This window comes from Oncorhynchus mykiss, chromosome 5 (assembly GCF_057628025.1).
Source record: "Oncorhynchus mykiss isolate SJ-2025 chromosome 5, ASM5762802v1, whole genome shotgun sequence".
Taxonomy (NCBI): Eukaryota; Metazoa; Chordata; class Actinopteri; order Salmoniformes; family Salmonidae; genus Oncorhynchus; species Oncorhynchus mykiss.
The window spans coordinates 39,473,285-39,495,639 of NC_143026.1; the positions used below are offsets into that span (position 1 = coordinate 39,473,285).

General features: G+C 42.1%; 2 protein-coding genes across 5 annotated transcripts in view; both read right to left on the minus strand.

Annotated features, from left to right (window-relative positions):
* The window catches only part of LOC110523775 (nipped-B-like protein B), a 52,109-nt gene extending 46,208 nt beyond the window's left edge, over window positions 1-5,901 (minus strand). For 3 of the 4 annotated variants that reach the window (XM_021602784.3, XM_021602783.3, XM_021602782.3), the window contains exon 1: window positions 5,446-5,890. The gene's annotated coding sequence lies outside the window, so the exon portion shown is untranslated. Of the gene's footprint in view, window positions 1-5,445 lie in introns of all 4 variants that reach the window. The other variant, XM_021602781.3, reaches the window with a different exon arrangement.
* A 2,374-nt stretch (window positions 5,902-8,275) lies between these two features.
* On the minus strand, window positions 8,276-21,666 carry LOC110523776 (excitatory amino acid transporter 1). The gene is made up of 10 exons (XM_021602785.3): window positions 21,319-21,666; window positions 20,220-20,372; window positions 19,168-19,305; window positions 15,683-15,887; window positions 15,515-15,557; window positions 13,479-13,750; window positions 12,553-12,786; window positions 12,081-12,275; window positions 11,816-11,950; window positions 8,276-10,604 (listed from the first exon to the last, which is right to left on the minus strand). The coding sequence occupies exons 2-10, from the start codon at window positions 20,356-20,358 to the stop codon at window positions 10,400-10,402; spliced, it is 1,566 nt and encodes a 521-aa protein (XP_021458460.1). The 5' UTR covers window positions 20,359-20,372; window positions 21,319-21,666; the 3' UTR covers window positions 8,276-10,399.
* Between the last annotated feature and the right edge of the window lie 689 nt (window positions 21,667-22,355).

Below are 22,355 nucleotides of genomic sequence, written 5' to 3' on the forward strand. Positions count from 1 at the left end.
AATGTATTTATTTTATGTATTATATTAAGTTAAAATAAAAGTGTTAATTCAGTATTGTTGTAATTGTCATTATTACACACACACACACACACACACACACACACACACACACAGACAGAACTGCCGATTAATCGGCATCGGCTTTTTTTGGTCCTCCAATAATCGGTATCGATATTGAAAAATCCGTCGACCTCTAGTAAAAACACTAACTAATTGATAGGTCTACCTTTACTTGTTACTTCTGTGAAGTTTTATTATCCTCCCTCCTCATAAGGGAGAGACATTTTTTAAATATCTTTAAAATATGTGGGTTTTTGGTAACGGGATTTCAAGGCACATGGCAATGTTCCTTAAACTTACAGAAGGCAGAAAAATGTATCTAAATGTATCCAAATATAAGTGTTGATATTAGTTGGCAGACATCTTTACTTCAACATGTATGTTTTGATGCATTTCTAATACCGTTTAAGACTTTCTGATATATGTTTTCTAAAAACCCTTTTCCACCAGTTTGACCAGAAAAAAATTATAGACTCTTATCTGTCATTTGACACCCAATTTGATATGCTCCTATGAACTTCACATGTTGGTGCTCATGGGAAATTTCCTACTACTATAGTTGTTACTATTATTTTAATGTGTATTTCTTTCTGGTCGATAACCCTCATTCAAGCAGTAACATTCCCCCATAATCAACATAATCAAGTCTATACAAAACTTTTACACCTACTTTAATACAACCTACATTTGCCATGAATACAGCAGACCTGCAGCCTGTATGTGTAGACTAAAATATGTTGGTAAATGAAAAGCCAACGCTGTAAACAAATTTCAGTCATATGGGATAGTCACAACCTTTTCCACAGATAATGGGTCATTTAGCTTGCTTGTGTACTTGGTAGATGAATTCGATAACATTGAAAAAGTAGCTATACTCAAGTTAAGATAATGCACGGATACCGTGTCTAAGTGCTAGCTACTAGCGAGCAACATACTACGTTTCCATTAGCAAGAAAGTCCTCTTCCCGGCAGCATTTTAGACGGGTGATCTTTGCCATCATTTGCATGCACTACTAAGTAAACATGGTGCATAAATAATGAGGTTGCTAATTTAGCTACGGTGTGCACACAAGCTTTTTTAGGTAACTACCTAGCATTACCTGCAGAACTAAATATTTAATATATTATAATAACATATATAATACATTCCATTTAGCAGACATTTTTACCCAAAGCGACTTACTATTACGCGTGCATACATGTTATGTATGGTGGTCCCGGCAATCAAACCCACTACCCAGGCCTTACAAGCACTATGCTCTACCCACTGAGCTACATGCCTAGCATTGGCCAAATTAGCCATCTCGCTAGCAAAGTTGAATGGTGCTGAATTGTATTTCTGCTTTATCCCAGGGATGCTTAACCATTTAGCCAGTTAGCTAGCTAGTTACCACCTTGACAGAATCCGACTTCTGTTAATTTCTTCTCTCTAGTCGGAATGGTGCTATGCCGAAATGTGGACAGCCAGAGCGGTATATGGCTTGGAAAACCAACCTCAATCCAAGGATGGAATATGTCACTGTACTACTAATTATCCTGAAATGATGAATCGAGAAGATTGGAATACTGCTAGTTTTTTTATTAAACTGCTGTTTTTGGCAGCATGCTAGGCTAGCTAACGCTATAGTAGCCCATTCGATTCTGTGAAAATGCAACGCCTAGCATTGGGATGAGTAGCTACTGGAAGTGTTGTCAAATCCAATGGGCTGCTTTAGCATTAGCTAGCATGCTGACAAAAATGGCAGTTTAATTAAAAACAAGCAGAATTTCAGTCTTCTCAGTGTATCGTTTTGAATAATGGGATAATTAGGAGTACAGCGCCCTCTCACATCCCTGGATTTTAGGTACATTGTCCGAGCCATATTTCGCACCGTCTCCACGGTGTTCTGATCACAGCTGCCTACCATTCAGACTAGAGTTTGACCGATTAATCGGAATGGCCGATTAATTAGTGCAGATTTCAAGTTTTCATTAAAATCGGAAATCGGTATTTTTGGGCGCCAATTTTGCCGATTTTTTTTATACCTTTATTTAACTAGCCAAGTCAGTTAAGAACATATTATTATTTTCAATGACGGCCTAGGAACAGTGGGTTAACTGCCTTGTTCAGGGGCAGAACGACAGATTTTCACCAATCCACCGATCCAATCTTGCAACCTTACAGGTTCCAATCTTGCAACCTTGCAACCTTACAGTTAACTAGACCAACGCTCTAACCACCTGCCTCTCATTGCACTCCACGAGGAGCCTGCCTGTTACGCGAATGCAGTAGAAGCCAAGGTAGGTTGCTAGCTAGCATTAAACTTATCTTATAAAATACAATCAATCACTGGTTATAACTACACATGGTTGATGATATTACAAGTTTATCTAGCGTGTCCTGCGTTGCATATTATCGATGCAACGCTGGGGGATGATTTAACAGAAGCACATCTGCGAAAAAAGCACAATCGTTGGACGACTGTCCCTAACCATAAACACCAATGCCAATCTTAAAACCAATACACAGAAGTATATATTTTTAAACCTGCATATTTAGCTAAAAGAAATCCAGGTTAGCAGGCAATATTAACCAGGTGAAATTGTGTCATTTCTCTTGCGTTCATTGCACGCAGAGTCAGGGTATATGCAACAGTTTGGGCAGCCTGGCTCATTGCGAACTAATTTGCCAGAATTTTACATAATTATGACATAACATTGAAGGTTGTGCAATGTAACAAGAATATTTAGACTTAGGGATGCCACCCGTTAGATAAAATACCGAACGGTTCCGTATTTCACTGAGATAATAAACGTTTTGTTTTCGAAATTATAGTTTCCGGATTCGACCATATTAATGACCAAAGGCTCATATTTCTGTGTGTTATTATGTTATAATTAAGTCTATGATTTGATAGAGCAGTCTGACTGAGCGATGGTAGGTAGCAGCAGGCTCGTAAGCTTTCATTCAAACAGCACTTTTGTGCATTTTGCCAGCAGCTCTTCGCAAGCACAGCGCTGTTTATGACTTCAAGCCTATCAGCCTAATGGCTGGTGTAACCGATGTGAAATGGCTAGCTAGTTAGCTGGGTGTCTGCTAATAGTGTTTCAAACGTCACTCGCTCTGAGACTTGGAGTAGTTATTCCCCTTGCTCTGCAAGGGCCACCGCTTTTGTGGAGCGATGGGTAACGCTGCTTTGAGTGTGGCTGTTGTCGATGTGTTCCTGGTTCGAACCCAGGTAGGGGCGAGGAGAGGGATGGAAGCTATACTGTTACACTGGCAATACTATAGTGCCTATAAGAACATATAATAGTCAAAGGTTAATGAAATACAAATGGTAGAGAGAGAGAGAAATAGTCCTATAAATACTATATTAACTACAACCTAAAACCTCTTACCTTGGAATATTGAAGTCTCATGTTAAAAGGAACCACCAACTTTCATATGTTCTCATGTTCTGAGCAAGGAACTCAAACGTTAGCTTTTTTACATGGCACATATTGCACTTATACTTCTCCAACACTTTGTTTTTGTATTATTTAAACCAAATTGAACATGTTTCATTATTTATTAGTGGCTAAATTGATTTTTACTGATGTATTATATTAAGTTAAAATAAGTGTTCATTCAGTATTGTTGTAATTGTCATTATTACAAATAAAAATTAAAAACATTTATTTTTAAATTGTCCGATTAATCGGTATCGGCTTTTTGGGGTCCTGCAATAATCGGTATTGGCATTGACAAATCATAATAGGCCGACCTCTAATTCAGACCTTACAGGGAAGATCTAATTACAGTGACCGTACGGTCTGAATCTTTAGACTAGTTACAACCTAACCTAGTCAGTTACCTCATTCACCAGCACCAATTTACAGAGCAGTGCAAAAGAGTCAAAACTAGTTAATGAGAGCTGACTTAGTCAGTTGAGAGGGCCTTCTAAGCATAATTTTCTAGTCAGGAGGCTAAACATAGTCAGCAACAGAGACTTGCTCCTTGAGTAATGTTAGCTGGATGTGTACATAGTTAGTTAGCTCACCTATAGTTTAACTATGATCACCTAGATTGAAGGATAACCGTGTGACAAGCTGGATGCATGATTACAGACATGATTATTCGCTCTGCTGCTCTGGCTGACAACATAGCCGCACATCTGTCTCTCTCTCTCTCTGGCAACACAGTAATCGGTCAGATACAGTAGGCTGCTAATTGCTCACCCAACACCAATTAGGGTCCAATGTATTTAATCAACTTTCTTTTCATCAGCTACGCAATAGTCTAACATAGCCCTGATTTATTCATATTTGTGTTTTACAATAACCCAGTTTTTCACATTCCTTTTCCTGGTGATCTAGCAAACTTTCCAAGCAAGGTGGCTATATTTATTTGCTTTATCAAGTTACATTAATATCTACAACATTGGATAGATTGCTAATTTCCCTGTAAACAAATGAATCTAAGTTGGTTGAAGTTGCCAATCCTATGCAAAGGGAATAGCTATAGGTATATTTAACATGTTATCAACTAGACAAGGGGTGGTGGTCTCATCACGAATTGTTATGTTAAATCTCTGTGGTGTATCTGATGATTCCATTTGATAGATTGTAGCTAGCTAGATAACTTAGTGGATAATAAATCTGCAGCTATTACTTTATAAGCGACTAGGTCAATTATGCTTAATGTGTACAATTTGGTAGCCTCTAAACGGCGAATAGCAAGCTTGCACAGTTTATTAGGCAAACGTTTAAACCAGTTTAGTTGACATTGCAAAAAAATATACTAGCCACTAGCTAGTGTGTAGCATTGGATAGCAAGAGCCTATTTCTCAGAACATCTGACTCCAGCATAAAACGTCAGAAAACATTACCCTGCTGAGAAAACACTGAAGTTGCACTTGTTAGTTTTGTCTAAATGGCTAACAAGTAACGTTAACTAGCTAGGTAACGCTACGCACATAGTGTAGCAGCTAGTTAGCTATATTATTCTAACCTTTGATAGCTAACAAAAGTTAGCTATGGCTAGCTAGTCAACGTTAGCTACCGAGACTGCAACCGAATCCATGTTTTCCTTGACTCGCCCACACATAATCATTCCTTTGCAACCGTATGACCATCCCTTTTGGTTTGTTATCATGATTGCGCGTGCGGATTAGGATTTTATTTTCAGTTTCAATGGCCTACATCGGCCTATTAGCTTGCTAACTGGACCTCGGACTCGCCTGAGGAAGCGTAACCCCGACCCGACGCCTATATGAGCGGATACAAGGCAACATAAATGTTAAAAACACATATCGGTGCATTCCACAGCGTCTATCCAGTTTCACTGAATATAAACAACACCCGTGTAGCCGATCGGAATTGTTTTGTTATGGTACTCCTAAATCTATATTGTACAATCATATTTACCTCTGGATGTGTTGATAAAAAGAAATGGTTGCAAGGGGGTTGGATCCGTGTCTCTAGCTCCCTCTCCGTTCTATCGCTCGAACAGCTCCTCCGAGTAATAATATAACAACAATAATCCGGTTCGGGAGGGTTCGTTCTTCCTTCTCACTGCAAACATCTATGCTTGGAGAGGGGCAAACATTCCCATAACCAGTCCTTGCACCGGTTTATCCCCAACACCGGCAGAAGATGAGTTTAAATTCCAACGGGTTTCGGAAAACAATCAAATGTGAAAAACAGAAATACTATTGACGCGGTGATAAAAGGTATCCACTCAGACTCTCCTCCTTCTCTTGCAGAACAAAATGCCGACCGGAAGAACTGCTGCAGGAATAACTCCCTCCACCGGCGCCAAACCAACTAGCAGGAGCAACCATAGCCAGCAACCCAGTTACTTCCGCCGCTTTCTGCATTACTACTGTACACCGATACCATCCATTCCACACAGCTGCTGTAAATATTTTGGAGGACGAGGTCATCCTTGAGTATGTAACCAGCTAAACCAATGTAAGCAGTTAATAAAATAAGATAACTAGCATAATGATAATTCAAATACATACATAGTACTTGTGTATGAATTGCATTATTTGATGTAAAACTTTTTTTTAAAGATATTTGGAATTTGGGCTGACATGAAAACCTATCAGTGCTTGGCTCAACAACCATCAACACACACACACACACACACACACAGTTGCTTTAAGTTGGTTCTCTAAAAAATAGAAGCATGATGACCACCATAGTAGCAGAGAATTCCAGATATGTTGGTGTTGTCTCCTGCTGCATGCACCCACAAGCACCAACTTTCACACTTACCTTTGATTGACAGGTAGGTAGTTCAAGTAAGATTCTACCTATGACAAATAATGAACAATAAGAAAGTTAATTTAATAAGCATAACATTGATGGAAATAGGGAAAAAGGCAAAGGAGTCAACAGACATGAATCGATCAAGGTATTAACAATGCCCAAACAACAAGAGCTGTTGATCTCTCGTGGAAGAAAGCGAAAGTGTGCGAACTGACATAATTGATTGAACAGGTCTGATTTCAGAAAATCAATAAACAAATAAATACTTTTACTTTCTGTCTTACCTTTATTTGATTTCTTCCTCACGCTTGGCATCCCATTAACATGGATGGGCCAGCTGTGTATTCAGTTAGCTAGAGACCTGGCAAAAATGTCTCCCAGTAAGATCGTTGTTAGCTAACTTCAGCTAACGCGTTAGCTAGCAAGCAAGCAGAGAACGGATTTTTATTTATTTAACGTTTAACAAATGGACACTGAGTGCAAGTAACAAAGTTAATTCATAATTTACCCGCAAAACAATTTTGCAACCAGATACAGATAGCTAACTAGTTTAAAACTGTTTCGGCGCTAGCTAGCCTGGCCAGTAGCTGTTGTCCTCGGGATATAATTCTATTTAGGAAAGGATGTTGTTGAAAAAGTCGCGCTCTTCGATTTTCGGTGGAGTCTGGCATAATTCTCGTTGCCAACCAACGTTTCAGCAACAGCATCTCTGAGGCTTTTCCTCTCTGGTTAAAAACTATATAAGGCTACCATATACAAACACAAGTTGAAATGTGGTAAATATGGATATTTCGTGTAAGTATGAATGGTTTTATCTGATTTTACCTTCTGCAGGTGCTTTGTCAGCCAGAGCATCGGCCAGAGTTGGGTCAACATTTGAATTAAATGCTAGCTATGATGCAGTCTACATACCGGTAGATATTTAACTATAGTATGTAGATGGCCTGCCCTGCTCCTTTATTTCTGTGTATCTACACTTTTGACAAGAAAACACCCATGTTGAATTTGATCTCATATTTCTTGTGACATTGCTATCACCGATTCATACCCATTATTGACTTGAAATAGCCTACCATTATGCTGTTTCCGTAAAGGTTCATAATAGGAATGAAAAACCCAGGGGTGCTTGTGGTGTCCCCCAAAGTTATCGCCACAGATGAAAGGGAGAAGTTTGCATTAAGTGCTGCTCAAATCTCACCACAAGATGGCAGCAAACGTCCACAAACGATTCAGGCGGCTTTCCCAAGAACAGTTTCATTTTTTATTTTTTATTTAACCTTTAATTAACTAGGCAAGTTAGTTCAGAACAAATTCTTATTTACAATGATGGCCTACCCCAGCCAAACCCTAACGACACTGGGCCTATTGTGTGTCGCCCTATGGAACTCCCAATCACCACCAGTTGTGATACAGCTTGGAATCAAACCAGGGTCTGTAGTGACACCTCTAGCACTGAGATGCAGCGCCACTCGGGAGAATAAAGAGGGGGCTATCTCCTTTCTCTTTCAAACTCCATTTTATTTTGCCAGAAAAGTCACATTGATATAAATAATCTACTTTTTTTTCTTACATCCATCAAAAATATAATTTGATCTTTTTACATACCTATCTATGCCACTAGATTATTCAGTGTATGATCATCATTACATTACTAGTACATTACTATTACATAACAGTATATTACTTTAGCCTATTAAAGCCACAGTCTGTACGTGTCCGGTCATTTCAACTAATGAAATATACCCCTTGATTGAAAAGACCACGACATGTAGTTCGTACCATAGTACAACTGTCTTTATGACCTCATCATAACCAATTCAAATCAAGACCTAGGCCTATTACTCCATTAGTATGGTTGTATTGTCATATTGTGTGCCGTGTAAGATGATATCCACAGTTATCATTTATATAACAAATGTTATGTAACTGTTTATTACTGAATGTGTGTCATTGAATACAAATCACCCAAATCAAACCCTGATTCCTTTAAAACATTTATTCAAAATTGTATTCACCAAAGACAGATCTGACAGTCTATTTCCCTTTTCACCACAAATGATGCATTTACAGAAAGTGAACAACAATATCAGAAACCATAAAGGGAAAAAAATAAAATCACAGTTTCTATTTATCACACATTGTGTTCCTTGATTTAACTTTCCAAGGCTTTGGAGTGGCATTTCAGCCCTGAAAAAATGAATGTCTTTCAACATTTAGATGAAAGAAAACACATTCAAGTAAACAAGTATCAAGTTAACTGTATTCTATAGTTCATTTACACAATAGTGTCATACAATCTCTCTACAGGCAGAAAAAATCTTATACACCTGCTATGTTAACATAATTATATACTAAATAGTGAAGGATATTTCAAATACTAATTTGTCTTAGGGCCGGCAACAAAATAGTAAATATACTGTATAGTGATAACAATGGGATTGTTGGATACACCTCATATACATTTTAACAATATTGTCAGCATCACAGCACCAACTTCCCAAATTGTTTAAATCCTAATAAAGTAAAAAGAAAATTGGAGTTGTCATATTGACAGCATGAAGAAAGGGAAAATAATAAATAACAATCCTCAAGTGCTGTGCATTTTTTAAATTTAAATTACTCTTTATTGAACCCACGATAAGAAGTTGTTTATATTTCCACAGAAGCCATTTACACTACATGGCCAAAAGTATGCGGACATGTGCTCGTCGAACATCTCAGTCCAAAATCATGGGCATAAATATAGAGTTGGTGCCCCCTTTGCTGCTATGAGGAGGCTTTCCACTAGATGTTGGAATATTGATACGGGGACTTGCTTCCATTCAGCCACGACAGCATTTGTGAGGTCGGGCACTGATGTTGGGCGATTCGGCCTGGCTCGCAGTCAGCGTTCCAATTCATCCCATAGGTGTTCAATGGGGTTGAGGTCAGGGCTCTGTGCAAGCCAGTCAAGTTCTTCCACACTGATCTCGACAAACCATTTCTGTTTGGACTTCGCTTAGTGCACGGGGAGCATTTTCATGCCGAAACAGGAAAGAGCCTTCCCTAAACTGTTGGTGAAGCGTAATTCATCACTCCAGAGAACGCGGTTTCCACTGCTCCAGAAGCCAATGGCAGCGAGCTTTACACCACTCCAGCCAAAGCTTGGCATTGTGCATGGTGAGCTGAGGCTTGTGTGCGGCTGCTCGGCCATGGAAACTCATTTCATGAAGCTCCTGACGAACAGTTGTTGTGCTGACGAAAAATTCACGTGATGACGTTACTTCCAGAGGCAATTTGGAACTTGGTAGTGAGTGTTGCAACCGAGGATAGACGATTTTTACGTGCTACGCGCTTCAGCACTTGCTGGTCCCATTCTGTGAGCTTGTGTGGCCTAGCACTTCACAATAACAGCATTTACAGTTGACTGGGGCAGCTCTAGCAGGACAGAAATTTGAAAAAAACTGACTTGCTGGAAAAGTGGCATCCTATGATGGTGACACACTGAAAGTCATTGAAAGCCACGAAGCTCTTCAGTAAGGCCATTCTACTGCCAATTTTTGTCTATGGAAATTGCATGGGTGTGTGCTCGATTTTATACACCTGTCAGCAACGGGTGTGGCTAAAATATCCAAATTTGAAGGGGCGACCACATACTTTTGGCCATGTAGTGTATGTTAGGGCCTAATGTCATTAGTATCAAATGAAATGTGTTCTCTGTTGCATTTTGTGAAGGATATCGCTTGTTCAGTCATTCAAACATATGTTGTCTTTCGATCTTTTTACAAAATACCTTTCTGACACCAACGCCCTGATCAACTTCCTCCTTACTTATACCATTATACCACGTACTTATTCTAGGCCAAGATGACTTAACTCAACACAAAAATAGCCAGAAAAACCACAAAAACAGGAAGCCTATCTATCTTGTAGAGCGGCAGCAGATGTAAGCAATTTGATTGGGCCACTTCAGGGAGATAATTATTTGTTTGTTTGTAAAAGGGACTTTATGAATGACAAAACAACAAAGGAAAGGAAATATGGCACAGTGGCAATAACTGGAAAAATATGACAAAGAATAAAAACTAAACTAAACCAAAACGTGTATATGTGTGTGAGCATTGAGCTACATCTTGGTTTCAGTGCCCGGACGTTTGGCGTTCTCGTAGTCGTTTTCCTGAGAGATGAGCTGGTATGGTTTCTTCCTCTCCTCCAGTACAGCGTTCCCCATCTCCACATCCTTGGCCTGCAGCTCGTGTCGAGATAGGAACTCCACAATGCCTGCCCCAATGGAATCGCCCAAGACGTTTGTCGTGGTACGCAGCCGGTCACTGCAACCCAGAAATAAGGGAAGAAGAAAAGGTTAACCAGGGGGAGGGAGTCATATACAGTTGGAGGAGAGGTAGAGAGGGTTGCGGGACATTCATTCATTTAGAAAATAAAACACTATGTCCCCTGGGACGTTTGGTCATGTTAAATGGAACAGTCAACAACTCAAAACCTTCACCTATTTTCTGCTTTTGTTGAAAGATAAACTAAACTCTTTAGAATTCTCAGCAAAATAATGTAGATGGGAAAATTGGCCACAGCGCTATCAACAGGGATATTTACCATCTACTGTGAAAGAGTAATCAGAGCACTCTCTATAGGCTATCTCATATTCTAATCACTGTGAGAAACATCCATGTTTTCAGTAAATGAAGCTTTGACTCTGTCTTCACATTCCGTCCATCCTAGTTTAAGGAGAGTGGGGTTTTTTCTCACTACCCAATTAGCTGTGTAATTTATGTGAAGGGGATTCTAATTGAAATTATTAATTTGGGCAACCTAATTATGTTTCTATGTTAAAACTCATTGCAAAAAAATATGTAATTCAAAAAAAAAAGTGGACCAAGACCCTAGGGATAGTAGTTAAAGGGATAGTTCACCCAAATTACAATATTACATATTGGTTTCCTTACCCTGTAAGCAGTATATGGACAAGGTATGACAGGATTCCATGCTTTGGTTGAGTTTCCCTGGCACTGTTTCCAAATGCTAACGTTTTAGCATTTGTGGCACAAATCCCATTCAAGTCATTGGACCGATATTAGCATTTTTAACACATCATGTTCAAATAATCTATAAGTGACTTTGTTGAGCTTCACATTCAACTTTAGATATTTTTGGACTTTTGAAATGCTAATATCGATCACGACTTGAATAGGATTTGTGCCACAAATGCTAAAATATTAGTATTTGTAAACATTGACTGGGAAGCTAAACCAAAACATTGATTGCTGTCATACCTTGTCCATAAACTGCTTACAGGGTAAGGAAACCAATATGTAATTTTGGTGAACTAGTGTCAAAGGGTTGTAGTTGATAAAAAGTTTGTCCTTTAAAATGAAAGATAAATGATTTTCGTTTCAGTTCAGGTCATTAGACAAATTGTATTTCACAAAAACTTGTATGTGGATTTGCACCATAGTAGCCTAATCATTAAGAAAATATAGTTAATTTATTCTAATTTCTCAATCTGAAAATGGGAAAAATTACTCACAGGAACCAATCAACCGCAATGATGAGGGTGATGTCATCAGTGGGAAGTCCAACAGAGGTCAGCACAATCACCATGGTGACCAGTCCAGCCTGTGGGATCCCAGCAGCTCCAATACTTGCCGCAGTGGCTGTGATGCTGTTTGATAACAGAAAATGACACGTTAATAAATCTTGATAAATCATGTAATTTAATTGTAAACATATCAACACCCTTTGATTCTGTAAACATAAACCTTAGCTTATAAACCTTGGATACTCATTCGCACCTGATTGTGATGATCTGACCTATGTTCATCTCCATGTTGTTAACCTGGGCTATGAAGATGGCTGCCAGAGCCTCGTATAGTGCTGTTCCATCCATGTTGATGGTGGCGCCCACCGGTAACACAAACCGTGTGATGCGCTTATCCACCTTGTTGTTCTCCTCCAGACACTTGAAGGTGATGGGCAGAGTTGCTGAGCTGAGATAAAGATGGAGAGAAACAGGTAGTGTTTGAGTTTGGCGAGTTGTTGTTGTTTCTATTAAATCTATTATCCGTATTCGCCATATAAACAAACGTAAGTAATCCCACTAATGGGGATGATGATGCCTCATAGGTTTTTATGAACCACACAATCTGAGCAGGAAGCTCTACCTGGCCCTACTACTTTGATATGAGTCGGCCAAGTGAGGCATGGCTACAGTGTCGGTAGTCAGAGTAGACCAGGGAGAATGGCAGCAGTGTTCGGGGAACCTACCTGGAGGAGGTTCCCAGGGCTGTGATGAGGGCCTCCACTAGCCCCATGATGAAGATGAAGGGGTTCAGCCGTGTGATGGCGAAGTACAGGCCTGGGAGAATGATGAAAGCGTGGATGGAAAGGCCTATGATCACCGTGATGGTGTACATGGCCAGCTGACCACCCATCTCAGTGATGTCATCCATCTCCACGATTTTCCCCGATATGAGGAACAGGATACCGATTGGGGCATACCTGTAGAGCAGAGGGAGGAGAAGGGGTTATGCCAGGGAAGGATAAGGTCACAGTTCAAATGGCCCTACATTCTCGGGATCTTACTAATTTGTATGTGTAATAGGCCTGAATAGGAAAACAATTAGTGAAACCATCAGTGCCTTGTGAGACTGCAAGCACAGGCTATGAAATTGCCTTTATTCATAAACAATTTGATGTATATCTGTCAGATATCTGACTGGGAATATTTTGATTTAATTGGCACAGTGAACATGTCACTGGTTTTGATTGCAAAGCCTTGTCATTCAGCTGTGCAACCACTTAGCATCAGGAAGTTATGTCCTGAGGCAGTTCTGTGTTGGCCAATTATTAGGTGGTTCTCATGCAATTATCTCAGTAGACCTAAATACCTATATCAGATCTCACCTGTATAGAGTTACTAGAGAATTCACAGCAATGCCTCAAGCAAGAGGCTAAATGAAGCCATTTGATTGAATTGAGAGGGAGAGATAAACATAGTACCGCCCCAATTCTGCAGGGACTCCATAGACTTAGCTTTCCAAAGCATAGATGGAAAGATTTCTCTGTAACAGATGCATGGGGTTCACATACACACTCACCTAATGAAAATGGGGATTATAAGACCATCATCATAACACACACACACATCATCTTTATAAACACCCACACACAAACACACACCAAATACTCACCACATGATAATGGCGACCAGCCTCATGATGGCCTCATTGAGACTGTCGAAGAACTCCCTGAGGGGCTGGCCCTGCTCCTTCATGTTGCCGATGATGAGGCCGAAGCACATGGAGAAGACCACCAGCCCCAGGGCGTTGACCCCGTTCACCGTGCCCGGGATGGGGATCACCTCCTCCCTGGTGATCTGCTCGGTCAGGTTGGTCAGGTTGAAGACAGAGTCGTTCACTGTCATCGTCACATGGACGATTCGCTTCCCGTATTTGGTTTTGAACTGGAGGGAAAGAGCCAGTTGTCGTAAGTGATGGGTTAACATTGTCTCGTTAAAGTGATGATAGCATGTCATCTCCTTTGGTGAAAATTGTACTGAAATATTGTCTTTTGTAATGTTTACTTTATAATCGTTCAGCCATCTATTCAGTAGAGCTCATAAAAAGCCAAGCTGATAGATAAGGTATCGAGGGATTGTAGTCAGACTAGAGAGCAAAAAAGTCTAAAGGCGCCTGCTCCGCTCACCTCAACCTCATGAATTAAACAATAGGCCTCTGTATGGCTGGAGTAGTATTCTGTAAGGTCCAGCTGACTCACTGACAGCCCTGTCTGGACCACAAAGCGTTTAGCCCCCCGTAGACATGGTCTCCCATTACTTATATGGTCCTTCCCCAGCAGCCTCTATATCTCAGTTTCCGGACCATCCTGCCTCCACCATGCTACTATTGGAAGTTGGTCCTGCCCCAGCAGCCTCTATATCTCAGTTTCCGGACCATCCTGCCCCCACCATGCTACTATTGGAAGTTGGTCCTGCCCCAGCAGCCTCTATATCTCAGTTTCCGGACCATCCTGCCCCCACCATGCTACTATTGGAAGTTGGTCCTGCCCCAGCAGCCTCTATATCTCAGTTTCCGGACCATCCTGCCCCCACCATGCTACTATTGGAAGTTGGTCCTGCCCCAGCAGCCTCTATATCTCAGTTTCCGGACCATCCTGCCCCCACCATGCTACTATTGGAAGTTGGTCCTGCCCCAGCAGCCTCTATATCTCAGTTTCCGGACCATCCTGCCCCCACCATGCTACTATTGGAAGTTGGTCCTGCCCCAGCAGCCTCTATATCTCAGTTTCCGGACCATCCTGCCCCCACCATGCTACTATTGGAAGTTGGTCCTGCCCCAGCAGCCTCTATATCTCAGTTTCCGGACCATCCTGCCCCCACCATGCTACTATTGGAAGTTGGTCCTGCCCCAGCAGCCTCTATATCTCAGTTTCCGGACCATCCTGCCCCCACCATGCTACTATTGGAAGTTGGTCCTGCCCCAGCAGCCTCTATATCTCAGTTTCCGGACCATCCTGCCCCCACCATGCTACTATTGGAAGTTGGTCCTGCCCCAGCAGCCTCTATATCTCAGTTTCCGGACCATCCTGCCCCCACCATGCTACTATTGGAAGTTGGTCCTGCCCCAGCAGCCTCTATATCTCAGTTTCCGGACCATCCTGCCCCCACCATGCTACTATTGGAAGTTGGTCCTGCCCCAGCAGCCTCTATATCTCAGTTTCCGGACCATCCTGCCCCCACCATGCTACTATTGGAAGTTGGTCCTGCCCCAGCAGCCTCTATATCTCAGTTTCCGGACCATCCTGCCCCCACCATGCTACTATTGGAAGTTGGTCCTGCCCCAGCAGCCTCTATATCTCAGTTTCCGGACCATCCTGCCCCCACCATGCTACTATTGGAAGTTGGTCCTGTCTTCTCTTCCGCTGGTGAATTGTTTTTATTTACACATGGCAGCAGAAGTCACATTTTGTCATTTGTTCCGAGTCGTCAGAATATTTCTTCCAGTGTAAGTCAAAGCCCCCCCCCTCAGTCCTGGGTTTCTATGTCTCTTAGGGTGGTGATTTATCGCTGCTCAGAAATGCCAAAACCAGCAAGTTTCCTCTCAATACAAGCATTTCCTTTGGCAGAATTTGTCAGACCATTTTCCCTATCTGCTTATTGAATGTGAAAATCTGTTTCATTTAGTAACAAAGTCATTAGATGCTTTACCTGCTGTGTGCAGGCCTGGATCATGTTTGGTGGAAACATGTTCCTGAAATTAAAGAGCACGATCATCACAACCAATGAACACTCCAATATTAAGGCAGGAGTACAATGGCAAAATACAGTGCATCTTTCCTCCACTAAACCCCTGACCCTCTTCCTACAGTAGCAGACCTGATGAGATCCAGGAAGGCGTCGGCAGGGCTGATGTCCTCTATCTTCGACTGTTTCATGAACTCATCCTTAGATCCTTTCCCAGGGTGGATGATGAGCACCACGATGATGCCTATGATGACAGCGATAATGGTGGTGGTCATGTAATACACCACAGCTCGCATGCCCATCTTTCCTGAAGCCTTACTGTCCAGCGCTGCCATGCCTAGATGGGAGAGACAGCGGAGATGTTGTTTAGAAGAACAGTATTATCCCTTTGTGCAATAGTTCAAACATTTCTTCATAGCAGTGGCATGACAACACTTGAAATAGCAATTGCTTGTAGCCATGTTAGCCATGCGTTCTGGCTAGCTCATGAAGCTATGCTGATGTGTTGGATGTTGTCTTCACTGACATTTTCAACCTCTCCCTGACTGAGTCTGTATTACCTACATGTTTCAAGCAGACCACGATAGTCCCTGTGCCCAAGAAAGCGAAGGTAACCTGCCTAAACAACTACTGTTCCGCAGACCTCACGTCGGTAGCCATGAAGTGCTTTGAATGGCTGGTCGTGGCTCACATCAACACCATCATCCTGGGAACACTAGACCCACTCCAATTCGCATACCGCCCCAACAGATCCACAGATGGCGCAATCTCGATCGCACTCCACACTGCCCATTCCCACCTGGACAAAAATAACACCTCTGTTCATTGACTACAGCTCAGCGTTCAACACCATAGTGCCCACAAAGCTCATCACTAAGCTAAGGACCCTGGGACTAAACACCTCCCTCTGCAGCTGGATCCTGGACTTCCTGACGGGCCTCCCCCAGGTGGTAAGGGCAGACAACAACACATCAGACATGCTGATGCTCAACATGGGGGCGGCTTAGGGGTTCGTGCTTAGTCCCCTCCTGTACTCCCTGTTCACCCACGACTGCGTGACCAAGCACGACTCCAACAACATCGTGAAGTTTGCTGATGACACAACGGTGCTAGGCCTGATCACCAACAATGATGAGACAGGCTATAGGGAGGTCAGAGACCTGGCAGTGTGGTGCTAGGACTAGAACCTCCCCCTCAATGTGAGTAAGACAAAGGAGATGATTGTGGACTACAGGAAAAGGTGGGCCGAACACGCACCCATTCAAATCGACGGGGCTGAAGTGGAGCCGGTCAAGAGTTTCAAATTTCTTGGTCTCCACATCACCAACAAATTAAGAAAGTCGTGAAGAAGGCATGACAACGCCTTTTCCCCCTCAGGAGACTGAAAAGATTTGGCATGGGTCCCCAGATCCTCAAAAAGGTCTACAGCTGCACCATCGAGAGCATCCTGATCCAGTTGGATCACCGCCTGGTATGGCAACTGCTCGGCATCCGACCGTAATGCGCTACAGAGGGTAGTGCGTACGGTCCAGTACGTCACTGGGGCCAAGCTAACTGCCAACCAATACCTATATACTAGGCGGTGTCAGAGGAAGGCCCAAAGAATTCAGCCATAAGACTGCTGAACAATTCATCAAATGGCCACCCGGACTATTTGCATTGACCCCCCCGAGCTGCTACTCGCTGTTTATTATATATGCATAGTTACTTTACCCCTACATACATGTACAAATGACCTCGACTAACCTGTACCCCCACACATTGACTCTGTACTGGTACCCCCTATTTATAGCCTCATTATTGTTATTGTATTGTCTTCTTTTTTTCATTTTTTACTTTAGTTTATTTAGTCAATCTTTTCTTAACTCTATTTTCTTAAAACTGCATAGTTGGTTAAGGGCTTGTAAGCATTTCACGGTAAGGCCTACACCTGTTGTATACGGCTCATGTGACAAATAAAATGGGATTTGATATTTATCATCTCATGATAAATATATAAGATATAAGCTGACCTGCTGGAGGATGTAGCCTAATAGAAAGAGTAAATGGGTGTGCAAATTAATGGGCGATTAATAGTGCGATTGCAAACCAGGCTAGTAGCAAAACATACAGGCAGGTGAAATAATGATGTTCTGCATCTGAAAATAGATCATGGTTATGGTTAGCTTCTGCCTACTGACATCTCTCTCTCACAATCTTACAAAAAGGTCAAGGGGGAGAGAGACGGACAACGAGCCATTATAGAGACCTCAACCTCACAAAGTGTTGCAATAAAGTTAGCTTTGGATTTTCCAAGGTGTCAGGGGCCGTTCTGGTGTGTTTTCCCCATTCAGTGGGCTGGAGTAAGTATTTTGTTTGTGTAAGCGAGATGTATGTGCTCTTTTAATCCTGTTGGGGGCACTGCCATTAGACAAAACCCTCCCACTCTTTCGCACTCTTTCAGCTTCCACTCTCCTTCTTCACGCCTCACTCTCCCACAATTCACCTGTTCCACTGTGCTGCTCTCTCTGTCTGTCTCTCTCTCTCTACATCCTCTCTCAGTTCCGGGAAACTTGTCCACTTGCCATGCGCCCATAACAACATTGCCATGGAAACTGCAAACAAGCCTGTGTGACCACTTTCCCAGGACTAAAGGAAGGACTCACATGGCTTATTTTCAAGGGTTACGACAGAGGGAGGATGAAACAAAACTGTACCCCACACATACTTCTCCTTTTCTGCCTTTCTCTCCAAAGTTCTACTTCTCCAAGGCAAAAAAATATATATATATTTTTAGGGTGTTTCAAGTGAGATCAAATCTAAATATACTTAATAATCATTCACAACTTCTTTCAAGTGAGTGTTAACACAAATTAGGTTCATTTAAAAAGAGGTTAGTTTAAAAAGAAAATTAAGTACAGTACAGATAAGCTCAGTCTTTGAGAAAGGACTAGAGCTTGCTGCTCCAGGTCTAGTTTCAAGATCATGCTGCACATCATACCAAGCTGGGTGCATCATGTGGATCCCAACCTTGTGGAGGACTCCAGATAATAGATGGCATAGTTACATGTCCACTTGTGTACCTGGGCAGTGTGCCTCTTTTCTGGGCTGTGACCTCTTACCCCACCACTCTCCAAACCACTTACGGTATTGTGGTGCTGGGTGGTCATTTAATTCCACTAAACAATACAGCTACGAAGGAAGAGGCGGAGGGGCACTTTGCGTGCTTTTATCCGTGTGAAGCGAAGCAGGAGGTAGAAGTGCAGGGGGGTACCCATCCCAAAGCCAGCCTTTCAGACCCACAGGCAGTGGGCTTCCGACTGAAAGCTACCTCATCCTTCCCGTCTCTCCTCCCTCATTTTAATAGCAAAGAAGCACAATGAAGTAACTGTCTTCGTGCCAGAAAACTAGAGGACCAAGGGAATCTGGAGAAAAATGGTGGCAAGAAATTTCACATGGATAAAGCATAAGTTACAGTACCTGAAAAGTTGTGCCTCGAGCTCCATTGGCATTTCCCCTTTGGGCATCCACACCTGTCTTTCAAACACCGCCAAGTCTACCCCTCCTCTTTATCATATGTCTTTATTATATCTAAATTTGCTTCTGGCGGAGGGCATCAGTATAGTGACTTGGTGTACCTGTGATGAGACTGGATACCAGCAGGGGAAGCACCAGCATCTGCAGCATCCTCATCAGCAGCTCTCCAGGGAAAGAGAAGTACTTCACCTCTCGGTAGGTCATTTTATAGGGACGCAGTGCAAAGCCAAGGATTATACCTGGAGAATTAGAAGGGCTGATCAGTGTGCTTGAAACATGAACATGCAACTGTATATAAAGCAAATGACAATGAGAGGATCTGTCTCTCAGTCACATCTAGAATGAGGTTTGTAGGTGAGTCCTCCCTATGGGATTGGGATTACAATAAGAGAGCATGTGTTTCGAAGTGTGTGGGTGTGTTTGCGTGAGTATGTTGGCCCATACTCCCCTATGTGTTTATTTGGACAGTGAAGCTAAAACTTTTCATTTGGCACGATACTCCAGCATTTGTACATTCATCTTGATGCTACCATGATTACGAATAAGCATGAATAATGATGAGGGAGAAAGTTATAGATGCACAAAGATCATGTGCCCAAAACAGGGAATGTTTTTTGATTGGGTATGAGCTTTGTTCCTTTAACTTTCTCACTCATCATAATTCACTATTCATGAATGATTATCCATAATCGTGGTAGTATTCACATTGATGTAGAAGTGTTCAGAAACATCTTATATTCATATTTAAAATGAAAACGACTCCAGAGTGACACAATACATTATTCATCGTTCAGTTCCTATCGGGCAGAAAAATATCACCCGAAACACAAACAAAACAAACTGTAAATGCATCCAACAAGTGTGTAGAGCTGCAATCTTGATGTAGTCATTACGTGCTAGGAGTATGTGACAAAATAATCAACCTTTGACTACTTTAATACACTGTAAGTGCATTTTCCCAAATACTTCAATAAAACAAACAAAAGGTGACATTCAGTGCGATCGCCTCATAAGAAACATTTGATCTCAAATCCAAAATGGTGGTGTATAGAGCCAAATGTACACATTTTAGCTTCACTCTCTAAATAAATACGGAGGGGAGTGTGTGTGAGTGGACTGGGGTGTGGTATTGGAGGTGTGTGTGTTCACTCACCTACAACGACGGCCGCTACAGTAAAGAGCACAAAGGCGTTCTTCTTGAAGAAGGCCTGGACGTCTTCCTTAGAGATGTCCTCCACTTTCCTCTTGGCCTTCATGGTCCTTATGTGGATGCCCTCCCGGATCCGCTGCATCCTGGTGTGGGAATCTGAAGCCGGAGGGGGGGGGGGCTTAATTACTTATGGTCATGACTACAGACAGGACTAGGAGTGTCTCACACACCTTTTAGACAGCCAGACAACCTGAACCAATGGGTCTGACCAGCCCTTACTCTGGTGATAGGTACTGGAGAAGAGATTAAATGACACTGAACAAGACACATGCAGTTGAAATGACACATGCAGACATTCACATTGACATTGCAATGCGGTTGACAAGATTAGAGAAAGAAAAATAGCTTATTTTTTCTTATAGCAAATCTGGACCATGTGGTGTGTCGTCAAAATAACAAATGTTTTCATGATAAAATAGTCACACAATCTTGAGAAGAAAGCAAGTATTTTATTCTTAGATAAAAGCTAGCATTTCTTCACCATGGTGAATCCCTCCATGACAAGCATCAAAGCCCCTGAACACAAGAAGCATGGAACCCTGCAGGTGCAGATCTGCATCCCTAATACACCCTGGCAACTCATCAGTCTATCCTGGAGAATATTTATTCATAAAAACACTTGATGAGGAAAAACGTATGCGCACCTGAATAATGGAATAACAAAAACAATCAACTGCGCTTTCTTTAAAGAGATGTACTGCATACTCAACTAAAAGCACCCTACACAACACAACTATGTATCCTTTCATTGGAAAGGCTTAATTTTTCAATCAATTGCTTGATTGAAAACGCCAGTTGGTAACACTCTGAACTAACTGCAAATTTTGCTACAAAGATTTTGTTTGCACTTTAATGAATTTAGAAGACGTGGACATGAAAATCTAAACAAAAGGATGATAATTTTCATGCATGGCCACATCAACAGTATGGACCCCTGGCATACAGCTAAAACATCACAAGGGCCACACAGACCTGGTCATTCCATTGGACAACAACACCAACAACTATCTCCTCCTCAAAAGTGGCAAAACAAAACACTGACCTTTCACCAGTGTAGATGTTCCTTTATTAGACAAACTCCTCTTCCTGATGAGTTATCCTCAGCCTGAGGACAGGTCAGGCAGGCAGAGAGCAACAGTGGTAGAGGCAGGCAGTGGGTCCAGAGGCAGAGAAGGGAGGAGAGATAGAGACTGGGAGATGGAGTGAGATAGACAGGCACATATAGAATGGGAGGTGTACATATGTTCTCTGAAGACAACTGAGGCAATCCCTCATGCTCCCATTCTCTGAAGAGGGAGGAGACTTTCAAACTCAGAAAGAGAGAGGGAAAGATAGAGAGAGGTAAAGGCAGAGGGAGGAGATGGTAGCCCTTCCTATCTCTTTACAATTTGGGGGATGTTATGTCCCTCATTCATTCCAATAAAAGAGTGCCCTGAGTGATGCTCAGAAAGCATAAATTAGTAAGAATATACAGTAGGATATGCTGTATGCTACATGGAACCCAATAGGGTTCTACCTGGAACCAAAAAGATTTCTGGAACCAAAAAAAGTTATCCTATGGGGACAGCCAAATTACCCTTTTGGAACCCTTTTTTTCTCCTCTCCTCCCGCTCCCATTCTCCTCCAAGCTCTCTTTTCCTTTCCCATCTTCCCTCCACCCCATCCTCTCGTCTATCCTCTTCCCCTCTTTGTCGGGCTATTCAACCCTTACTGGAGTGCTTCAGAAACAGATAAAGCCGTGGACCCGTAAGCAAGATCTGCTCGAGGTGTTAGGGCTCTCTCCCTCTGCTTCAGTGTAACCTCTCCCACAGTCCTGACAAATAGGAGCTTTCATCACCAGCAGCAGTGGTTGCTGGCCAGGACTGGACAGTCAGTGCCTAGGGCCATGGGATCAGCATTAGTTTCAAGATACTGTACTTTGAAGTGTTGAAGTATCATTCTGAGTGTTTCCCAAAAAGAACTGTGATGTGCGACAGCGGTGCACCATTTCAAATGTGCAGTAAATCTCTATGTCAAATTGGGGCGGCAGGGTAGCCTAGTGGTTAGAGTGTTGGACTAGTAATCAAAAGGTTGCAAGTT

Coding starts and splice junctions, on each gene's coding strand:
- LOC110523776 (XM_021602785.3), bottom strand. CDS start 20,358: ATGCAGCGGATCCGGGAGGGCATCCACATAAGGACCATGAAGGCCAAG. Junction 13,751..15,514: donor TCCAGGCCTGCACACAGCAG/GTAAAGCATCTA, acceptor CTTTCCCTCCAG/TTCAAAACCAAATACGGGAA. Junction 12,787..13,478: donor CTGGTCGCCATTATCATGTG/GTGAGTATTTGG, acceptor TCTGCTCTACAG/GTATGCCCCAATCGGTATCC.